Raw genomic sequence first — 20,718 nt, 5'->3', positions numbered from 1 at the left:
GTCATCGGCTGCTAATTAGATGTATTTTAACTGCAGGATCATTTTACCAGCTAATACTGTTATTATGTGCTTCAATGTGAACCCATGGTGGAGCTGTTAAAATATGAGCGTGCGGCCTTCGCAGACAGCTAGTGGAGCCTGCGGGATTGGTGGAGACACTTTTCCTCGGTGGCAGCTGGTCCCACGGTCTTTTTGGCTCTGATGCTGCCCAGGCCGAGGCCCTGTGCTGAAGGTCTGAGTCCTTCCAATTTCTCAAGACAAGCCCTCGGTTTTTTCTGTTACCACCTTCTGTATGTGTTGAGACCAGGGCCTGAGTCTGAGGAGGTGCTGGGCTCTCCAGACGGTGGGCACCAGTGGTCAGATCCCCCACCCCTAGAAGCAACAAACGAGCACAGGTATGGCTGTGCCTACCCAGGCCAGATCACTGCGACACGGTGCCCCAAACAGGCAGGCCTGAATCTCAAGAGCTGGGTTTCCAAGTCTGCCGGCTTCCCCCATCTTGTCTCTCTAGCAAACCGGAAAAAGAACCCTAATTTCCCGTTGGGGTGGGAGGAGGTGGGCTAGGATCAGGGTAATGGTCCTTAAATGTGAGCAACGCACTTGACTTCATGCCATGTCTGTCCTCCCCGCCCCCCCCCGTCCCTCAATACGTAACATTTTTTATCATCCTTAAGACAAAGTAGCTGGCAAAATATTTAAGCGATCGGAGAGAAATGTTTTTATTTGCCCGCGTGCGATTTGGGTTATGTGCCTATCTTGTTTATGAAATTTGGGGCTGCTTTTCCTGCAGTGTGTTCACCGCTTAAATCCTTCCCGGCCCCCATCTCCATATTTCTGCTTGCTTGTTCTTTGTTAATCACTTGGCAAGCGCTTATTTGAATATTAAAAATTTCTTTAATCATCAAAGGCAGGAGCACAGTCTCATGAATATTCATATTTTCCCCCCTCCTCAGACTGGATTCTAGTTCATTACCCTGCAGTAAAAGCCAAACAGCCATCAATCGCCCTCATTACAGGCTCTGGCGTTTTGATTGGCTGCCTGCTGCCCAGAGCTTTTTTTTTTTTTTTTTTAATTTTCCCCCCCTTCTCCTATGAGCTGTCTTGTACCTGCCAACAACCAAAAAAAGAAAAAGAAAAAAAAGAAAAGAAAAAAAATCAACAATGCAGGAATACATTTCTCTGGTTGAAAAACAACTTTGCAAACTTGTCAAACAGTCTTGTGGCTTGCTGCCGCTGTAGCAGCCACCACTACCACCTCCCTTCCCACGTCCTCTCCCTACACCAAAAAGAGAGAAAAAAAAAACAACCCAGGATAAAAGGGATGGGGGGAGAGAGAAAATTAAATAAATAAATAAAAAGGGAGAAACTTGAGCCTCAGAGATGAATATTTGTCAAGAGAGTTGACGTAAGTTTCATTTGCATAATGACTTTGTACTTCTGCATTAATAAAATTTGCATATGAAGCCATGTTAATTACTCCTGATCATGCTTTTTGCATTCATGCATAGTAATTTTCTCCGACTTGTGAGAATTAATGTCTTGGCATGGGGGGAGGGGGCTCGGGGACTGTCAGGTTCCCTTGCCAGTGTCCCTTACTCACAAGACTGGGCTCCCTGTCTCTCCTTCCTTGATCTATGACTCATTTCTGCACTATCAGTAGGAGTTCTCGGCTTAAAAATCGTATCAATTGAAAGTCACCAGGAGGGAGAAAAATAGACACCTCCTGCACAGTGTATATTCCTGACCACCTCTCTCTAGCCGGGAACATGGAGTCTGTAATCCTCTCATTTGGGAGGGGATGCCCCACAGGATTCAGCGGTGGGGAAGGCTCGCAGTTCCCCTCAAAACCAGGCTGGGGCTTTTCCAGGCCTTTCTGTGTCTACTTGCTCACAGGCGGTGGGCGTGTTCTCTGGGTTAGTGCGCATGTGTGAGGCATGAAGCTGGAGCATCTGCAGGGTCCCTCTAGAAGGGACATGGATTACAGAATGCTTAAAACCCATGAAAGCATTAAAAATGATCTTACACCCTGTTTTGGAGCTTACGAGACATTTTAGGGGCCTTATTTTTAGACATTTTTGGGAGGGTATGTCTTTGTATGATGCATAGAATGAGAAGGAAGTTTCTGAGCTCCATAAGGCACATGGTCCTGGGCACTTTCTTCAGCCTTTCTGAGCCTCAGTTTCCTCATTTGTGGGAGGGGGATCATAATACTGACCTCATGGAGGCTGTTGGGCTTACATGAGATAATATAGGTGTTAATTGTTTATTTCTTTTTCCCTATTTAAAGTGAACTTCCATGATAAGAAATCCAGCCAGCTAGGGTTTTATTTTTAAGCCACCTGGATCCCACATAAAGCTGAGCTGGCGTCTTGGTGTCCCCCGCCACATACCTCGGTGCACGTGGGTCTGTTTGAATTCCAGAGGGGTACTGGTTTAGACCTCAAAAGAAAGTGTTTTTTTTTTTTTTTTTTTTTTTTAAAGAGTGCCTTGCAGGGCTTTGTAGGGTGCCTTCCAGTGCTCTGTTAGCCTGTGAAAATAAAATGAATAATGAAAGATAGGGACCATTTATTTATGGTTTATGAGATGCCCTGCTCTGGCTCAGGGTTGTCCTGACCCTTCCTTTAAAGGTGAGGGCACTGAGGCTCTGAGAAGTGGCCAGGAACTGACAGAGGAGGAATTCGAACCCAGGCCTCTCTCTCCCCAAGGCTACGTCTCTCTGAGCTCTGGGGGTTTTCTCTGTGCGTGTCTGGGTGCATAGTCTATGTCACCAGGTCTCAAGTGCTCTTTGAGTGCGTTCTAGATTTCCTGGCTACACTTCTAAAGGCAAATACCCCTTCCCTGAGGAAGGGTGGGGGTTGGGAGGTGGTCTGGACAGGTGCTGAGACCCAGAGACAAAAAGTCCTCCCCTTTGGCCTTTTTTTTTTTGCATTAAGATTCATGTAATGTAAAATTCACCATTTTAACGTGTACAGTCAGTGGTTTTGAGTATATTCCCAGTGTTGTGCAGCCATCACCACTGTCTCATTCCAGAACATTTTCATCACCTCTGAAAGAAGTCTGTACCCACTAGTCCTCACACCCTTCTCCCCAGCCCCTGGCAACCATTACTTTCTGTCTCACGGATTTGCCTATTCCAGACTTTTCACATCTGTGGAATCACACAATATGTGGCCACTGTCATCACTTTGGCTTTTGCAGTAGCTTCAGAAGAGGATTTCTTGAGTTCCACCTTTGGGCAGAGCTCTGGGTTTAAGCTGCCCCAATGAGGAAACCTTCCCCAGGGCGGAGAGCCCCAGAGAGGCCTCATGCAGCTTCACGTTAGAAGTTCTTCATCCAGCTGGCCGTCCCCTGTCCCCATTGAACCGGTGCCTGGGGCAGGTGGACTTCAGCGATGTCAGAGTTCCTAATGAGGCCCTGTGGAAGGCTGTCCAGGGGTGGCCCGGCTCCCCACTCCATGCACCCTATGCAGAGCATTATGTGTTTCATGAATTTGCCTTTATAGACTCTGGCCTAAGCCCTACCTTTGACTTTTCCAGAAGGAGAAGGATGTAGCTAGACCGCTCCCTTAGCACTTGGGACATCTGTTACCAGGCTGAGAGGTGCTCCTGCTGGTTTCTCAACCGTGATAAGTGGTGCTAGCTGTGTTGTAGACTCAGCCAGAACCCAGGAGCCAGAGCCTGGATTTGGCCTTTTGCAGCTGCTGATGGCTGGATTGAGCCTGAGGACCTCAGGCTTCCCCCACCCCCGCATGGCCCTTGCCCTCAGGATCCTGGGGCATCCTGGTAACCTTGCACAACCCCACCCCAGCTGTACCCCTAGAAGGAAGCAGAACATAGCCAGGTTTTTTTTTTTTTTTGTCGTTTTTTCGTGACCGGCACTCAGCCAGTGAGTGCACTGGTCAGTCCTATATAGGATCCGAACCCGCGGCGGGAGCGTCGCTGCGCTGCCAGCGCAGCACTCTACCAAGTGCGCCACAGGCTTGGCCCATAGCCAGGTTTTGAAGATACATCTGTATTCAAGTCCCAGCCCCCCCGGAGCCCTAGTTTCCCCACCGTGGAACAGGTATGGTCTCCCTTGCTGAGTGAAGTGGTTGTGCGGTGCTTGGCACAAAGCCACTGTCATGGTTACGGATGATCCATAGCTCTCCGTGGTATGAAGGGAGGGCCCACATGGGGACTCGAGACTAGTAGTGGGCAGGGTCAAACACACAGTATTCAGTGCTGGGGGTTTCAGTCAAGGACCGGCCAGGGCGGGCTTCCTGGAGGAGGCAGGCAGCATTGGCCTTGGCTGCTGACCTTCCTTGGGGGCCTGTGCTAGATCTGGGACGTGGCTTTCTGCTGCAACTGCTTACTGGTTCCTCAGCCACGCCCTTCCGGGGCTGCTGCGCACTCAGAAATACTCAGGGCCTAGCCTAGTGTGGGATTCATTGGCCTAGAGGGGCCTAAGTGGTGTTGGTGTTAGCTTTGGCCTCTTGGCAGGACACTGACAGCCCCCAATCCTCATGCCAGAGGTCTTAAGCACTCTGATGTCCCCGATCCTGGATAACACACATTTAAGAGGTGCAGGGGTGCAGAGGAAGAGCTCTGGTTCTGGAGCTGGAAGCTGGGGTTTTGACGGGGCTGGCTGCTGGTGTCTGCAATTTTCTTGCAGTCATGCCATCAGTCTTCTGGTCTGTGCAATGGGTATCCTAAGCCCCTGCCCCTGAGGGCATGTTAGGAAGCTCAGGCAAATGAAGACTGGTAGTCTCCTGGCTTGCAGTGGCTCTTCTTGGGCTGGGGGGGTCCTATGTGGGGGCCATAGGGTGGGCGGATCCCCACCCGGGCAGCCCTGTGCTGGGAGGTGGGGCGTCAACGGCCTCCCCGGAGGAGCTGGCCGGGCTCAGCTGCCCATCATCTTGTTGATGTTTTCTTTCTGTCTCTCTGATGCCTCCCTGCTCAATTATTTACCCAGGGAATTTGGGCTTCTTCACTTGTGGTTTTGGCAAGGGCTTCACACAAATGTTTTGCCCTGGTGGTCTCTTAGCCATTTAAGATAAACGGCCAAATCAAACGCAGGCCTTGCTGGGGAGCCATGGTGAGCCGTGGGGCTGGGCGGAGCTGAGGCAGATGGTGAGGGGGTGGGTCCCAAGCCAGGGTAGAGACATTAAAAAGGGAGTGTGCAGTGCCAGGGTTTTCGGGCAGGGCGGGGCGTGTCAAAGCCTTCTGAAAGGCACTGGGCTTGGGTGCTGCATGCTCAGTGCTTGGGGCTGGAGAGAGACACTACCTGGCGATCAGCAAGGCGGGAGGCTAACCAGTGCCCAGACACTGGGAGGTGGACTTGAGGTGTCCCCAGCCTGGCTAAACAGCCCATCCTGATGTAGCAAACAGTGGTGGCTCTGAGCTTCCTAACTCTTCTGGGCAGGGGTGGCCCAAATTTTTGGAAACAAATTCCCAAATGGAATCTGCTCCAGACCACTCCAGAAGCTCCCACATGTGGTGTCCTTCCTGGGAGTGGGGCCCTGAGAGCCCCTATTGGCCCCAGTCCCCTGCACAGAGGTGGGGGTTCTGGCCTCCAGATAGCCCAGCCTGGCAGCTGTGGAAGTAGGACTCTCCTCAGTGCCCCCTGCCCACCTCCCTGGCCCCTTTGCCCTACCTGTGCCCCAGTCACCTTCCCTGCAGGGCCTGGCACCCCTGGGACTTCCTCCCTCGAGGGCAGCCTGCAGCCCTGTGCCCTGGGCCCACCCTGCACCCCCTGCTCCCTGTGCAGTCCAGGGCCCGACTGACCAGTCTTTTCTATTGTTTTTTCTCCAGGGCCGTGCAGGCCTGCCCAGCCGCCAGCGATGGCCCCCATAGCTGCCTCCTCCTCCCACCCTCACACATCGGTGATCACTTCACCTCTGCGGGCCCTGGGCGCCCTCCCGCCCTGCATCCCCCTGCCGTGCTGCAGCGCGCGCCCTGTCTCGGGCGACGGCACTCAGGGTGAGGGGCAGATGGAGGCTCCCTTTGGATGCCAGTGTCAGTTGTCAGGTAACAGACGCCGCCGCGGTGGGGGGTGGGCTCCCGGGGATGGCGGGATGTGTCCTGGGCAGAGCTGGGCAGGTGGGAACCCAGGAGGAAGCAAAACCCCCACCCAAAAAGCATTTGTAGGGTGTCAGGGGAAGTGGTAAAGGATGTCAACAGAGCCGTAAGCCAGTGCCCCATCCCCATGGGTCAGGCGGCTCCCCCCACCCCAGCCTGAGAGTCTCACTCCCAGAGTGCACCTCTCCAGCCTCCAAATTTCATCTCTCCCGGCTGTTTAGCTAAAGCTTAATTGGATAACGCTTAACATCTGAGGTTTTCTTCTGCCCTTGCCACTGCCACCCTTCCCCCACCCCAGACACCACCCCCTGCCCCGCCCCAACATAGAGCTAGGAGAAGATTCCATGGTTGTCTGTGTATATCGCTGGAGCCGCCCAAAATGCTGAGTTTCTCTTTGGGAGAATGTGTTGCCTCTTAAGTTTAAGAAAAAAAAGTCACTCAAAAGGAGCCTTTTAACAAACTGCGGCCATGGGAGGGAGTGAAACATCACAGGGTGTTTGTGGGGGCAAGGGGCTGAGTACCTACTGTGTGCCTGGCTCTGGGCCAGACCCTAGACCTGCACATTGGGGTTTGCACTGACTCTTACCTGCTCCTCCGGGAGGGCGGTGTGGCTGTCTATCACACAGTAGGCAGTCGGGGAGTGTGGCCACACACAACCTGGCCTCCACTACACCCCCCTTTGTCCCCAAACAAAACCCAAACTCCTGCTCCGGCCTGGGGTCCCTGGAAATTTGTGGGATCTCATCCCAGCCTCTCCTGTGCGGCATCTCGGCAGGGCCTGCTGTGAGCCACAATGGGGCCGTAGGAGCGAGATCCTGACACTGACACACATGGTGAGTGGCTATGGCCTGTTTTCCGTGGCAGAGGCCAGGAAAGGAGAGGGTGGGTACAGAGCTGTGGCAGATTCGATTTGTCCCTGCTTTGTCACCAAGCACAGTGCAGGTATTTTCTTGACTTGAGAGGTGAAAGGAAAACGATTTTTATTGGGTAGGTTTTGTGTTTAATTGAAGCTGTCCCAAGGGACGGTCCCTGTTGGAGCCACAGACTTGGAAAAAGCCACAGGCAGCCTCTGCTGCAAGGTCAAGAGCTCCCTGGGCCTTCTGCTGGTGGGGTGGCCTGCAGCCTTTAGTTCCCCCACCCCCTGCCATCTATGACAAGTGGTGACATCATAAGATCTGGCTTCCGAGGAGAATTCTGGTTTCTTACTGGCTTGTGCCTTAAATGCACAAAGTGAAGACCAGAATCACTCAGGAAGGAGTTAGTACCACTTGCAAAGAAATCGGCTCTGTGTCCTGGGCCGCTCTGGTCCCCAGGGCGATGGAGCAGATCTGTTCTGTGAGTCTGTAGAAGACCTTGCTTGCTGAGTGAGGGATGCCTGCTCTGTCTGGGCGGCTGTGCTGCTCTCACGGCTTCCTGTAATTAGTGCTGCCGTCCCTGCGACTACTCAGGGGGCTGTGCTATCAAAGATCAGCCTGAGTGTTTATGACTGGACTCGGTCAAGTTCTGTGGCGCAGAAACATGATCTCCTCACCAGAGCTGCACCCGGGGTTTGCTTAACCCTGTGTTGGCTCTGGCCCTGCTTAGAAGCTGCTGAAGTAGATGAGATCCAGCCAGGGGACTGAGCACCTCCCTGATGTGGCCAGGTCCTCTCAGCATCTTTGCGTAGTGTGTAGCAGGAGCTGTTACCATGCTTGTTTTGCAGATGGGGGAGCAGAGGCTTGGGGAGGGTGAGTGTCCAGGCCAAGGTTGCAGAACTGGGATTTGTCCTTGGGGTGCCTTCTGACAAGGCCACCTGTCTTCCCACTGAGGATGAATGATGTTTCCATTGCCTTGGCTCTAGGTGAACTCTGCCATCAGCATGACCTCACGTACTCTACCTGGGTCCTTATATGAACAGAGTATCGAGCTAGGCATGTGCTGGGTTGCTCTAGGCATTTTGTGGGCATTCTTAAATTTAATCCTTACAGCAACCTAACACTTTGCTCTCGTCACTTTACAGATGAGAAAACCAGGTTCAGAAGTGGTGAACTCATAGCTCTGATCCATTCATTCATTCATGCATTCATTCATTCTTCAACTTAAAGCCTTTACTTGGGCACCTAGTATGTAAGCACCATGCAAACAAAGGAAAAGTTGGGCAGGGCAGTGGGGAGGTGTCCTGCCCTCCTACAGCTTACAGTCTGGTGGGCCGTGGAGGTGAGGGAATGGGGACTTGCAGTAAGGGTGATTTGTGGGGTAAGGAAGAGCAGAGGGGAGGTGGCAGAGATAGGATTTGATCCTGGGCCCCTCTCCCAACACCTGCTTCATCTCTGGCCCTGGCTCATCTTCTGGCTTGGAGGCCTTCTTGGATTTTAGGACTTACAAGGGCTCAGAGCCCCAACACTTGATCACAGTGCTTGGGGAGGGGAGTGAGGAAGGGCAGTGGCCTGTTCCTGGGTCGGGCCCCCAGGGGGCTGAGGCCCTTGTCCTTCTGCAGGAGACTGTCCTGATGGGCCTGCTGTTACTTCCTGCTCTCTGCTCCGATGTCCAGTCCTGTTCTGTTTCTTCGTTTGGCCCCTGTTCAGTAGCCTGCACCAGGCTGGGCCACCATATATTCTGATCAATTGCGATACCTGAAAATATCCTATTCCAGTGGTTTGTGTCCCTTTGTGGTCTCTGTCCGCAGCTCTGGGCTGTTTACTTAAATGTTTTTAGTGCCTGTTTAATTAGGAGTTGGAGTGGAGTCGTTAAATTCCCAGTAACCCGTTAGGAAGAAGCAGTCCTCTGTGAAGACGGAGCAGGGCGCCTGCTCACTTTGTTTTGTCCGTCTTCGGATCGGGATTCATTGAACCTATCTCTTCAAATTAATACAGGAAACTCCAGTGTAAACGTGCTTCACACAGGTTAATTGCATGCCCGTGAACGCATTCACAGTTATTTATAGAAGGATGTGATTTTATGGGGGAGAGGACCGCACAGGTTTGTGTGTGGCCAGCAGCATCCCAGACAGCTCCGCCTCCCAGGACCCCAACCCCAAACCTCCTTCTGATGGGAACAGTGGGGAGAAGGGACTCGGGGGACCCTGCTTCATTTTGATTCTGCTGAAACGTGAGGCTTTGAGTCTAGATGTTCCTGAGCGCTGAAATTTCTTCTCTGAGAGATTCCATGTAGAGGATTTGGTAAGGTGGCTGTGGAGCCAGGAGTCTCAGGCTGTGGTCCTGGCCCTTACTCCAACTGGCCAGTGGCCTTGAACAAGTCGTTGCCTCTCTTTGAGCTTCAGTTTCTCCTTCTGTAAATATATATTATATATATGTATATGTGCATGTATGTAACATTTAAAAATGAGGCTCCTTGTGTTGGTCTCTGAAACACATCAATGTGGAGCTGCTGTGGATGGACTGGGCGTGGGGCTTGGCTAGGTCTCCCAGGGCAGGGAGAGGGGTATTCAGAGAACAGTTTGAAAACCACTGGGCTTTGGCTCCCCCGAACCCTTCCCTGTTCTGAGGCTTCCGCGACTGGAAGGTGGTCATCAGAGTGTATCATATTCCCAGGGGTGTACAGCTGTGTCACGTCAGACAAGTCATTTCCCCTGTCTGTTCCTCAGTTTCTCCATCTGTAAAATGGGTAATGATAATACACACTCTGAGGATTGCATGAGGTCATATAGGCCAGGTGCTGAGCACAGTGCCTTGTCCTGAGAGAGCCCCATGGAAGCTATGATTCATGCACAAGCAGAATGGGTTTCACGATGTTACATTGTTATGCATCCTGCACGGTGCAGGATCTTACTTCAAGCTGTATCCCGGCTTTCCATTCTTCAGGGTGGCTAGCCTTTTGGCTGGCTCAGATCCTGAACCAGCACTGGGAGGTGGAAAAGGAACTGAGACACTTCATTGCATATTTAAAAGCTGCAAATGGTCATCAGCTGTAGTGATTAATACATGCGCTTGGTGAAGTTCAAGGTCTCACGCAAGAACACACAAGATCCCAGCTCAGGGAAGTGGAAGTGTTTGGATTTAATAGAGGGAGTCAGTTGCAGTCATTAGTATATGCTGAAATCACAGGGCAATCTTGTAAAGTTAAATTCAATTTACTTTTCTACTGAAATTGTGCTTGCTGTGTTATTTAACTAGTCTGGGGTTTCTTGGCATGGGTTAAAGGGACAATAAAGATAAAAGAATACCTGTAAGTAAATAGTAGGTTTTAACAGTAGAATCTCTCATTCTCTCCTCCTTCAATTATATCCCAGTGTTCATTTTGTGTTGGTTTTATAACCAGAGCCATCCAATGAGATGCTGTGGATTAGACCACCCTAGCTGTGGAAGCTTGATGCAATTAATACAGTCTGTCTGGAAAGTGGCCTTAGTTCTGGAAGTTTTATGTTAATGATATGGTCTGTGCTTTGCACATTTCATACTAGAACAAGGAGCAAGCTGTAGTTTCATTCTGGACTGGGTTTGATTAACACCGGAGGATCAATGAGAAGCCACACGGCAGTGAGGACAGAGATGGCAATGCTCCCCAGGCCCTGCCTCGATCCGGTGCAGGGGATGCCAGAGGCACCCCAGGAGGGTGTCAGAGACTCCATTGAGACTCTGGAGGGAGGGGTGAGTATGGGGGTGCAGAAGAAGAGAACTGTGAGTGTGGGTGTGTGGACAGAACTCCGTCAGTGGGAAGGTTGGAGAACATATTCATGGGGTTCCCTTTGCAAAGTAACGTTTGTTGTTAGGGTCTTTCTGGGCTAGCCAGGTCCCAGTCAATGGGGGTTGGTTCACTGCAGATAAAGGGCTTTCAGAGGAGTTATTAAAAATTTAGAGAGTCATCTGTACGCCTTGCGATGTCAACATTGCTGAAGGGCTGGTGGTCATGGCGTTTACGACCCAGCATTTACAGTATTGTCGGTGATTCCTGCACGTGAGCTCCCGTGGATCCTGCTCTGGATCACACCTTTGCATGGGCCGTCCTCCACCGCCCGCCTTTAGAACCCAGGTGCCTCCTGTCATGATCGGAGGCAAGGCCAAGAGAAGCCGTGGAGAGATGCAAGGTGGTGGAGGTGGCCTATTCTCCAGGGTGGTGGGTGGCAGGGCTTTGGTGGACTCCAGAAGAATCCACTGTCCAACGTAGTGACATCTGCTCCGGTACCAGCAGGGGCCAGAGGAGCTGGGGAGTGGTGGCCAGAAGGACCGCATTGCTGCCCAGACTGGGGTGGGGGCACCTACCAGTGTGACTGTCCTTAGATAAAAGGGGTCCCAGCAATGTCTCGGAGCAGAGACCACTGCAGCTTTGCCAGATTCCATCTCACTCTTCGAGCTGGCCCTTCAGACATTCTGAAGACAGAGCTAAATCAAAGAATTCTGTTCAAATCCATACAAGATGTTGCTGTTTCTCTGCTCTGACAGGAGACGCATTTGGAAGTGCAGTTTCTTTCTTTCTTTCTTTTCTTCTTCTTTTTTTTATAGCTGTCTTAAAAAGGAGTTTGGCTGTTTAGCACAGCTGGTGCTCATTACATTATGCACTGGCAATAAAATAGCATGTGTAATTAATTTTTAATGCAGCGCTGGATGCAGCGCTTTCAAGCAGTTAGTGGATGTGAAGAACCAGCACTGGCCACAGACATCAGAGACCTCAAAGGAAGACAGCCACGTTCTCCTTTAAAGGGAATCTGAAAGTGGCAGAGGGGGCTGGGGTGCTGCCTTCCACATGGTCCAGAAATGGGTTCACCCTCAGTGACCTGAGGCTTGAGTGACCAGGCATCCCCAGATCATTTCATCCAACCCCTTTATTATACAGATGGGGAAACTGAGGCAGAGAGTTGGGAAGAGGCCACACAACATGAGTGGCAGAACTGATCCAGACCCAGGTCCCTCAGGCTCTGCCCACTAGGCAATACTGCCCCTCTTGAGTTCATATTGAAAACCAGAAAAGGAAATTCATCATCTAGAGGAAGCCACTTAAAAATCGATTTCTGCATTACCAGGAAGCTCAGTGAGAAACCTGTAATCAGATTTGGCAGCAGGTTGAGTTTTACATTGAGGATCCCCACGTTTGGCCTCTTGGACCTTCCATTTTGCCGTCTGCAGCCAGAGTGCTCCTCTGAGCATGTCCTAGGTTTGAGACATTCTGTGGTTGTCCTTTGATGGCTGGCTGCCCCATCTCCTCAGGGCTCAGCGTCATGGACACGTGCTTGAAATTCAATGTCATTACGGACCCATATTAGAGGAAGAGCTGCAGGCATTGCGGGAAGCTCTGGAGATGGGCCACCCTTGTCCCTGTTCTCAAAGTGATTGGGTATGCATCGGTGACCCCAGGCTGGCCACGTCTTCCGCCAAGCCTCAGTTTGCTCACCTGTGAACTGGGGACAGTAGAAGGACCTGCTCATCCTCCCTCCATTGGAAGGTCCACCAAACGGCTGCCATCTCAGGGCAGTCATGGCTAATCCCCAGCATGTGGGGAAGCAGAGGAAACAGAGAAATGTGAGGGGAAAGAAAGAGAAAGCTGAGCTGTTGAAAAGCACTTTGATATGGGGGCCCTGGGGACCTAGTGCCCCATGATGACTTATCTGCCATCTCTTTAAAAGTCACTTTTCTGGGAGTTTCTTATCCTGAATGAAAGAGAAGGAGGGGCCACCGTCACCAGTGTTCCTACAACTTGCTGCTGTTTTCTAAAGGTCCAACTATGTGGCAGCACTGTCTTAGTCACAATACCTCACCCTGATAATGCCCCTAAGAAGAGGCAGCCCCCGCTTTTGCTCATGAGGATACTGAGGCTCAGAGAGGCCAAACAACCTCCCCAGGATCACACAGCACAACAAAAGTGGAACTGAGATTCGGACTCAGGTCTGGCCAGCCTCAAAGCCATGCTCGTAGCCGTCGCCTCCAGCTTCCTGTTGAGCTGCGGTGGCTGCTTGGACATGGGGAAATGGAGCTCGCCGGTGGGAAACCATCAAACTCAGCCATCGTCCCTGGGAGGGTCCCCAAGGTCTTCCTTCATTCACTGGTCATGCTCATGCCTGACCCTGGGATAGATGTGGAGGATCCAGAAATGAGCGCAATGGGGTCCTGGCCCTGGAGGAGCTCATGGTGGATGGTGGTCTCATACACCGGATGTGAAATATGCTCCCCGTGGTGCCTTTATCTATTTAGAAAAATAATATATGGACTGAGCTTATGGGAGCTGGGAGGGTTTTAATGCGGGGGAAGTTTGAGGCCAAATGTGGGGAAGGGTTCCTTACAGTGCACTGTGGGTCAGTGACAAGTGTGGATGTGGGCGTCTTCTTGGAAGGGTCCTACTGATTCAGCGAGCCACTGCCAGCCCTGGCCTGATCCTCAGACCACCAGAGGCGAGTTTTGACATTGAAGAAGCCCTCCGCTTGGGTTCCTGGGGTCTGACTAGAAGTCAAGGGCTGGGCAGCTGGCCCCACTCCAGCCTTTACTGGGTTGATTGCTCTTGCCCATCTCAGCCTCTCAGTGCCCGGCTCTGGGAGGTGCCCAGGAAGTGCTGGTGGACAGTGAAGAGCGAGTAGGGCCATGCCCACACCTGTGAGAGAAAGCAGAGCAGACACAGAGGGGGCTTTCAGTCCCGTCCTCTGACCAGAACCGCCTCGTTTCTGTGCTCAGTCCCGAAGAACCAACTCCTCATCGCTGGGGAGAAACCAGCTTTTGCTGCTCTCCAGAAAGCTCGCAGTGTTCTTTGTTGTTTTTTAGTGGCAGGAACAAAATGTACTTGACTCTTCGAACCCCAGGGCAGGGGAGAGGTGGAGGGGCTGTGTACTGTGCATGTTTCACAATCAAATCCAAAGAGTCTAAACCATGAAATATAGTTTATCCAAACATAATCAGGGCCGGCCAACTTGATCCAAGAGCAGTGAGAAGAAACCCTTGGTGGGCAGGGGTCCCTCTGTGTGGGGTTCCACAGCTGGCATTACACCTCAGGGGGGTTGAAGCTCATCTGCCACTTCAGCCCCCCTTCTTGGACATTATTTAATAATAACCAAGAGGGGGGAGTGGTGTGTGACCTTGGTGTGTGGTCTGTGGCAGAGGAAGGATCAACCCTGATTTCCTCTTTCATCAGGGTCCTTACAGTCAGCAATGGGGCCACCAGGTCATGGTCAGGCCACCATTTCTGCAAGCCCACTGTGTGTCAGGCCCTTTGCAGGGGCCGTTCCAGCTCTGAATTTAGGTTTCCCGCAGCTCCTCTCTCAAGAGGGTGACTTCTTTCTCAGTTCACAGGTGAGGAGACTGACATCTGAGAGGTGCCATGACTTGCATGAAATTACACATCTGGTAGGCGCAGAGGTGGGATCTGAACCCAGGCTGCCTGCTCCTCTCCTTGCATTCTGGCTCCCAGGGCACCCCTCCCGCTCGGCTACCTACCTGGCAGGTGTGAGCAGGTGCTGAGAGAGAGGTGCGAGCTACTGCACAGTGGGGCTGCCACAGGCTGGCCGAGCCCTGGGCAATAGAATGCCCATATTTTATGATTTCAGTGGATGGGATCAGAGGTCTCGGGACTTCTTCAAGGAGGTTAATGCAAAAACGGAGTCACTACCTGCAGAAACAGAGCAGTTGGAATCTTTTCATAAGACCGGACATTTTTAATTATTGTCTTTGTTAATAAGAGGTGAGGAAAGGCTGGTGGGGCGAGCAGATGCATGAATCTGCTCTTGGCATTGTATTTAACCAGTTCTTTCTGACTCAGGTCTTTTGCTTTGAATTTCCTTGTTTTATTAACCAGTTCATTTATTCTTGATTTAATCGTAAGAGGAACCGTTCACTGAGGGCCACTGTGTGCCATGTGTCACCTTTATTGATTCTCACAACAGTACAAAGAGGTGATCGTGGGATTTTTTTTTTTTTTTTTACCGTGGCAAACTTTACATAAAATTTACTATTTCAAGCATTTTTAAGTGTACGATTTAGTGTACATTGCTATTAAATACATTGCTATTGTACGTCTATCACCGCCACCCACTTCCAGAACTTTTTCATCATCCCAAACAAAACTCTGTCCCCTTTAAACACTGACTCCTCATTCCCTGCTCCCCAGGTTGCCCCTGGCAACCACCTACTACTTTCTGTCTCTATGATTTTGGCTATTCTAGGTACCTCCTATGAGTGGAACCATACAGTACTTGTCTTTTTGTGACTGGCTTATTTCACTCAGCATAATGTCCTCGAGGTTCATCCATGTTGTAGCAGGTGTCAGAATTTCCTTACTTTTTAAGGCTGAATAAGACTCCGCTCTATTATATACCACATTTTGTGTATCCATTCATTCGCTGATAAACATGTGGGCTGCTTCCACCTTTTGGCTATTGTGGATAACGCAGCTAAGAACACAGACGTATGAATATCTGTTTTAGTCCCTGGTACAATGTGGGTACTTCAGAAACTTCGTGGAAAAATAGAATGAAAAGATAATAAAATCTTTCCATGATCTTTTTGAAGAGTGGCTTGTACACCCACAAATGGAATTGCTGGGTCAAATGGTAATTCTATGTTTAATTTCTTTAGGAATTTCCAAACTTTTCCATAGTGGCTGCGCCATTTTACATTCCCACCAACAGGCGCAAGGGTTCCGACGTCTCCACATCCTCACCTGACTGTTGGATTGTATAAGCCAAGGAAACACACCTCAGGGATGTGGGGAACAACTGGCCCAAGCTATGTGGTTAGTGAACCTGAGAGTGTGGACTTGAACCCAGCTCCAGCTGATCTGGGCGTGGGGCTGTAGCCACTGTCCTGGGTTCCCTCCTTCAGGATGTTTTGTTGCAGGGTCTCGAACCCCAGTTCTCTTGTAAATGCTTCCCCGTGACAGCCCTGTCCCCTAGCATGGCTGGTTTTTTTGGCAGTCAGTTAAGCATCGAGCTTAGCTTGAGTTTGGGGAAGAAAATTCTGCAAATGGACAATTTTCACTGTCCTTTCTGCAGTCAGTTAAGCATCGAGCTTAGCTTGAGTTTGGGGAAGAAAATTCTGCAAATGGACAATTTTCACTGTCCTTTCTGCTGTGTCCCCAGGACATTGATTTGAGTGCACTTTAGTGGAAGGAGCCCCGTATTAGGAATCAAGACATGTAGGAGCAGGTTAGAGCTCACTGGGTCTGGGCCATGCCCAGCCCCTCTCTGAGCCTCTTGGGATCTCGCGTCTAGTGGGGATTGTCATGACGGAGGGATTGGAGAGGGGAGATCCGAGTCAGTGGCCTTCGGTCCTTTGTAGATTGGGGCTAGTGATCGTGGGCTATTGTAAAGATTATTATGTGGGGCTGTGACTTTGCTCCCTCCCCGTTGCCCTGGGTTCGTGTTCTATTCTAGGGCTGCTGTAGCAAATGACCACAAACTGGGTTGCTCCACACAGCAGAGATTTATTCTCTCGCCATTTGAGAGGCCATAAGTCTAAAATCAAGATTTTGGCGGGGCTGTGCTTCCTTTGGAGGCTCTAACCCAGAATCCTGCCTTGCTTCTCACAGCTTCTGGTGGCTCCAGGCATTCCTTGGCTTGTGGCTGCATCATTCTAGTCCCTGCCTCCATGAGGTCATATGGCCTCATCCTGTGGGTCTGTCTTCTCCTCTTCTGGACAATTAAGATTCAAAGGACAATTGTCATTGGATTTAGAACCCACCTGGGATAATCCAGGATGGTCTCATCTCAAGATCCTTGACTTAATTACATCTGCAATGACCATTTTCCAAATAAGGTCACATTTACAGGTTCCAGGTATTTGGTTGTCACTTCAGGTTATCATTTCAGGGGCCATCATTCAACCCTCTTTATGCCCCTTACTGGATTATAAGCCCCTCCAAGGCAGGAGCCCCCGTTCAGGGTCTTGTCTGTGAACTCCCGAGGTCTTGGACAGGTTCAGGCACTTGTGAGACATTCTCCATACGTCTCTTGCGTTGAAACTGACAGTGGCCTCTGACGATGGCCCCATGTTCCTTTTCCTGCAGAAATGTGGTGATTCTCAAAGGCCAGCACCCTTGGCCAGCCCTCAAACCTCCGTGGCGTACTCCTCCTCTGGCCCCCAACCTGGCTCCCGTGCCAAGTCAGAATGCAGTTATTCACAAGAGAGGGGGATGGTTTTGCAAGAAAGTCTGCAATGATTTTTATGAGAAAAAATTAACAGAGTTGAATAGGAACTAAAAATAGCTGGACACTTACTTGCCTATAATTTATTTATTTTTTTTTAAAGAAAATGTAATTATTTTTGTAAACCGGCTCTTGAGAAGTCAGGAGTATTTTTAGTCTATATCTTCTGAAACACTGTACATCTTTTCAGGAAGAAGAGCTTGGAGACTACTGGGGTGGTGATGTCACCAGGTTGGGCTACAGAGCCTGCAGGGGTGGGGGAAGTAGCAGGTGGTGGGGTCAGAGGTCAGGTTCCCCAGTCCTTGGTCCCATTTTGCTGAGCATGTGTTTGATGAGAGGATAGTTCAGGAGTGGCCTGACCATGGCCTCTGTGGGTGCTGGTGGCTTGGGATGTCCTGGCCACACGTGGTCAGGTGGCTGGTAGCATTGGAAGAATGGCAGCTTGTTCATCTCAGGAACCAGGGTGTTGGGGGTTCCCTGTGAGTGAGGCTGACCTGACCAGCCACCCGGGATGATCGGGTCTGAGCGGACCTGCAAGAAATAACCAGAACTTGAGGGAAACATTCCATGGCTTTTTCATTTAGAGCCAAACATTGCCTCATGTAATTTTCTCCCTGGTTTTTCCCATTGCCTTTGCCAAGGTCCTTGGGCCTGGCACAGACCCCATAATAAAAGGTCCTGTGTGTATGTGTACGTGTGTGTGTGTGTGTGTGCGTGTGTCTGTGAGTGTGTATGTATACGTTTGCATGTACATATGCACACACATGTGCGGTGCAGAGGGGGACCGTTGGAACAGAACAGGTGCCTCCTAACCCTGCCTGATGCCGGAGGCACTTCTGATTATTTTTCCTCCCTGAACTTAGTAATTCTTCCTGGATTGTGGTGTGTGCGGATTGTGTTTCAGCACTAAGGCCTGCTGAGGCTTTTGAGGGCGAGTCTCTCTCTTGGAGATGAATTTGCTTTCTCAGTGCCTTCTGGAGGAGACCAAACCTCAACCTCAGAGGGAGCCACAGTTCACCATCCTGGAAAACATGGCCAGTTGGTGTGTGACCCGCTCACTGTGGAGTGTGTGCAGGGAGATCGAGCGCTCTGGAGAAGGATGGCTGGGTTCAAACCCTGACTCTGACATTTATGAGCTCTTTGTCCTTGGGTGGGTAACCAATCTTTATGAGCCTCAGTTTCCTCATCTGTAAAATAAGGATGGCACCAACTGAGAGGGATGGTTAGCAACGACGGGCACCTTGCTAAATGTTCACCGTGGGCTTCACCTTCAACATCCCTCCCCCCACTTCTGCGAGGAAGCCACTGTCATTATCCCCATTTTACAGATGAGGAAACTGAGGTGGTCTGAAGTCAGAGCCCTTGATTGCTTCGTTCTACATTAGACCCTTTCCCTGCCACATTATACTGCCTGAAGCAACAGCTGGAATATGAAAGGTGGTGAACATAGCAGGTATTACATTATTCTTTTATTGTTGTTATAACTATAATTATTATCACAGCCATTATCATTGCCATTTCCCTGGGTGGAGGTATTCCAGCGTCCAGGTGGCTTTTTTTCTCTGTTGCCACCTCCCACCTGCTGATGTTTCCGAAGCCTGCATTCATCCTCCCATTGGAGTTCTACCCTCCATCTCTCAGCTCCTCCTCCCTTGCCTTCTCTCCTCCGTTTTGGGTTTGTGTATATTTGAGGTCTCAGATAGTCTTTCCCCTCTAATTGCAATAATGAACACAGTATTTCCAGAACCGCTGCACTAAAAGTCAAGTGCAAAGTGATGGTTTTCATTTGTTGTTCTCTCTCCCTCTCTCTTTCAATATACATCTCTTTAAGAGGGGATTGGCTGAAAGCAAACAGCTAATAACCTATGGATTTATGGAGCCAGTGTGAGCTGGCTTAATAAGCTTTTATATCTGGAATCAGCGTTCTGGCCCTTTAAGTTGAAACTCCAACTTGCCTTGGTATTTTACAGTGCCTGGTTTCATTTATGCTGGAGCCAGACTTACTATGTGAGAGCCGTCCGCATGCTGGAATTAGTCTTAAGCTTGCTTCTGTGGCGTTGCCAAATTCCATGTTTGTGTTTTATTTAGAATTCTTTTCACGGCCAGCCGATTCTGTGCCGGCACACATAGGCACTGTTGCGCCCCATGGAGAAAATAAGCAAGCTTGCGTTTTCTTTGGCAGAGGCCGCGGCCACAATAGACTGCGGTCTCCGAAACATTTTTTAAAAGCTATTTTAACCCATAACAGATGCATAAAGTCGGCTCTGGCATGCCAGTTTTCTTAGTTTTAATTAAAAAATAATTACAGTCTAATGGGATGTTAGTGACACATTTGGATGAATGGTGGGTGACATTATCTGCAACTTATAAATTAGTGCCTCTCCCTTGGCCAGAGCAGGGGTGGGGAACAGTTGGGGAGGGGGAGTTTGGATATCTGTTCTTAATTGCAGGGTGGGGGCTGGGGGGTCATGGGGGCTGTTCTGGGCACTGAGGGGTCCTATGGCGGGCTTGGCGAATGGTGGCAGTGCTCAGTAGGGACATCCCGCTGCAGCTGTCCGGGTCACAGTGCTGGAGGAAGGGTGGCATCTCGGAGCATTCTTTATTCCTGGGTACCTGATGGGAAGCTCACCTGTGGAGGTCTTCAGGTGAGTGATGGGGGTACATGGGTGCAAGCCAGCACTCGCTTCTGGGACCCCATCATCCCTGTCCCCTCCAGGAACCACCCACCTGCTAGTAGCACATCTGCACTGGGGACCTCCTGGGGGCCCATGTAAATGACAAGATACAGCTGGGAAAGTAAAGAGGAAGAAAAATAGTGTCCTGCCAGGTACTGATGCTTGCAAGAAGTCTGCATCCCAGGCTCAGTTTTCATATAAAACTCGCCACTCACTGGAATCTGGAGTGGAGGGTGGTGGGCTGGGAGGTCCCTGGAGTCATGGTCTTTGTGGAGATTCAAGCTAGGAGCAGGCGGGGCTGTGGTTGCAGGCTGTGCGTGCTGACTGTGCTGGGGGAAAGGGAGCTTCTGTGATGTTTCGTCCAGGAGGTAGGTCGTGTTATCTCTACTAATCTGGCAGCTGGTAAGTGGCGACAGGTTGTTCTGACTCCTGAGCCCTGGTTCTGCCTGCCCTCCTTGGGGTGTGAGGACAGAGCCTTGGAGAGAAGGAGGTGTCAGTGTCCTGGGGCTCAGCCTCCCGGGACCTGTTCCCTCTGCAGCCAGCCCTGCTGGAAGGTTGGGATGTGGAGGCTGTCTCTCTCCAACAGGTGGCAGAAGCTGCGTCATTGGAGCCATCTGGGGTCAGGAGGAAGGTGTCCGCCCCAGCTGTGCCCCTTGTGCCCCTTGTGCCTCTTGTGCCTGGTCATGCTGGGCAGCCCCTTGGGTACCCTGCCAGGGGCCCCTGTGCCTCGGTGCCAGATGCCCTCCCCGGGGGCATAGCCCAAGTGTGCCCCAGGGAGGGGATGGGACTTGGGTCGGGATTTGCCCCAGGCCACCATGCTGAGTTAGGACTTGTCTGCCTGACTGTCGATCCCATGTTTTTCCTTTAGAATCTCTTGTTCTGTCCAAGCCAATGAAGGACACACCCTGTGGCTCTCAGCGGCGTCTGGGAG

General features: G+C 50.9%; 1 protein-coding gene across 5 annotated transcripts in view; it reads left to right on the top strand.

Annotated features, from left to right (window-relative positions):
- BCL11B (BCL11 transcription factor B) overlaps positions 1 to 20,718 on the top strand; it is an 89,394-nt gene that overhangs the window by 32,634 nt on the left and 36,042 nt on the right. For 2 of the 5 annotated variants that reach the window (XM_063091032.1, XM_063091031.1), the window contains exon 3: positions 5,790 to 6,005. The exons of the other annotated variants lie outside the window; for them this stretch is intronic. In XM_063091032.1, coding sequence (XP_062947102.1) covers positions 5,790 to 6,005 — 216 coding nt within the window. The remainder of the gene's footprint in view (positions 1 to 5,789; positions 6,006 to 20,718) is intronic. 5 annotated transcript variants of the gene reach the window in all.

This window comes from Cynocephalus volans, chromosome 3 (assembly GCF_027409185.1).
Source record: "Cynocephalus volans isolate mCynVol1 chromosome 3, mCynVol1.pri, whole genome shotgun sequence".
Classification (NCBI taxonomy): domain Eukaryota; kingdom Metazoa; phylum Chordata; class Mammalia; order Dermoptera; family Cynocephalidae; genus Cynocephalus; species Cynocephalus volans.
This window is presented reverse-complemented; position numbering and strand designations above follow the sequence as displayed.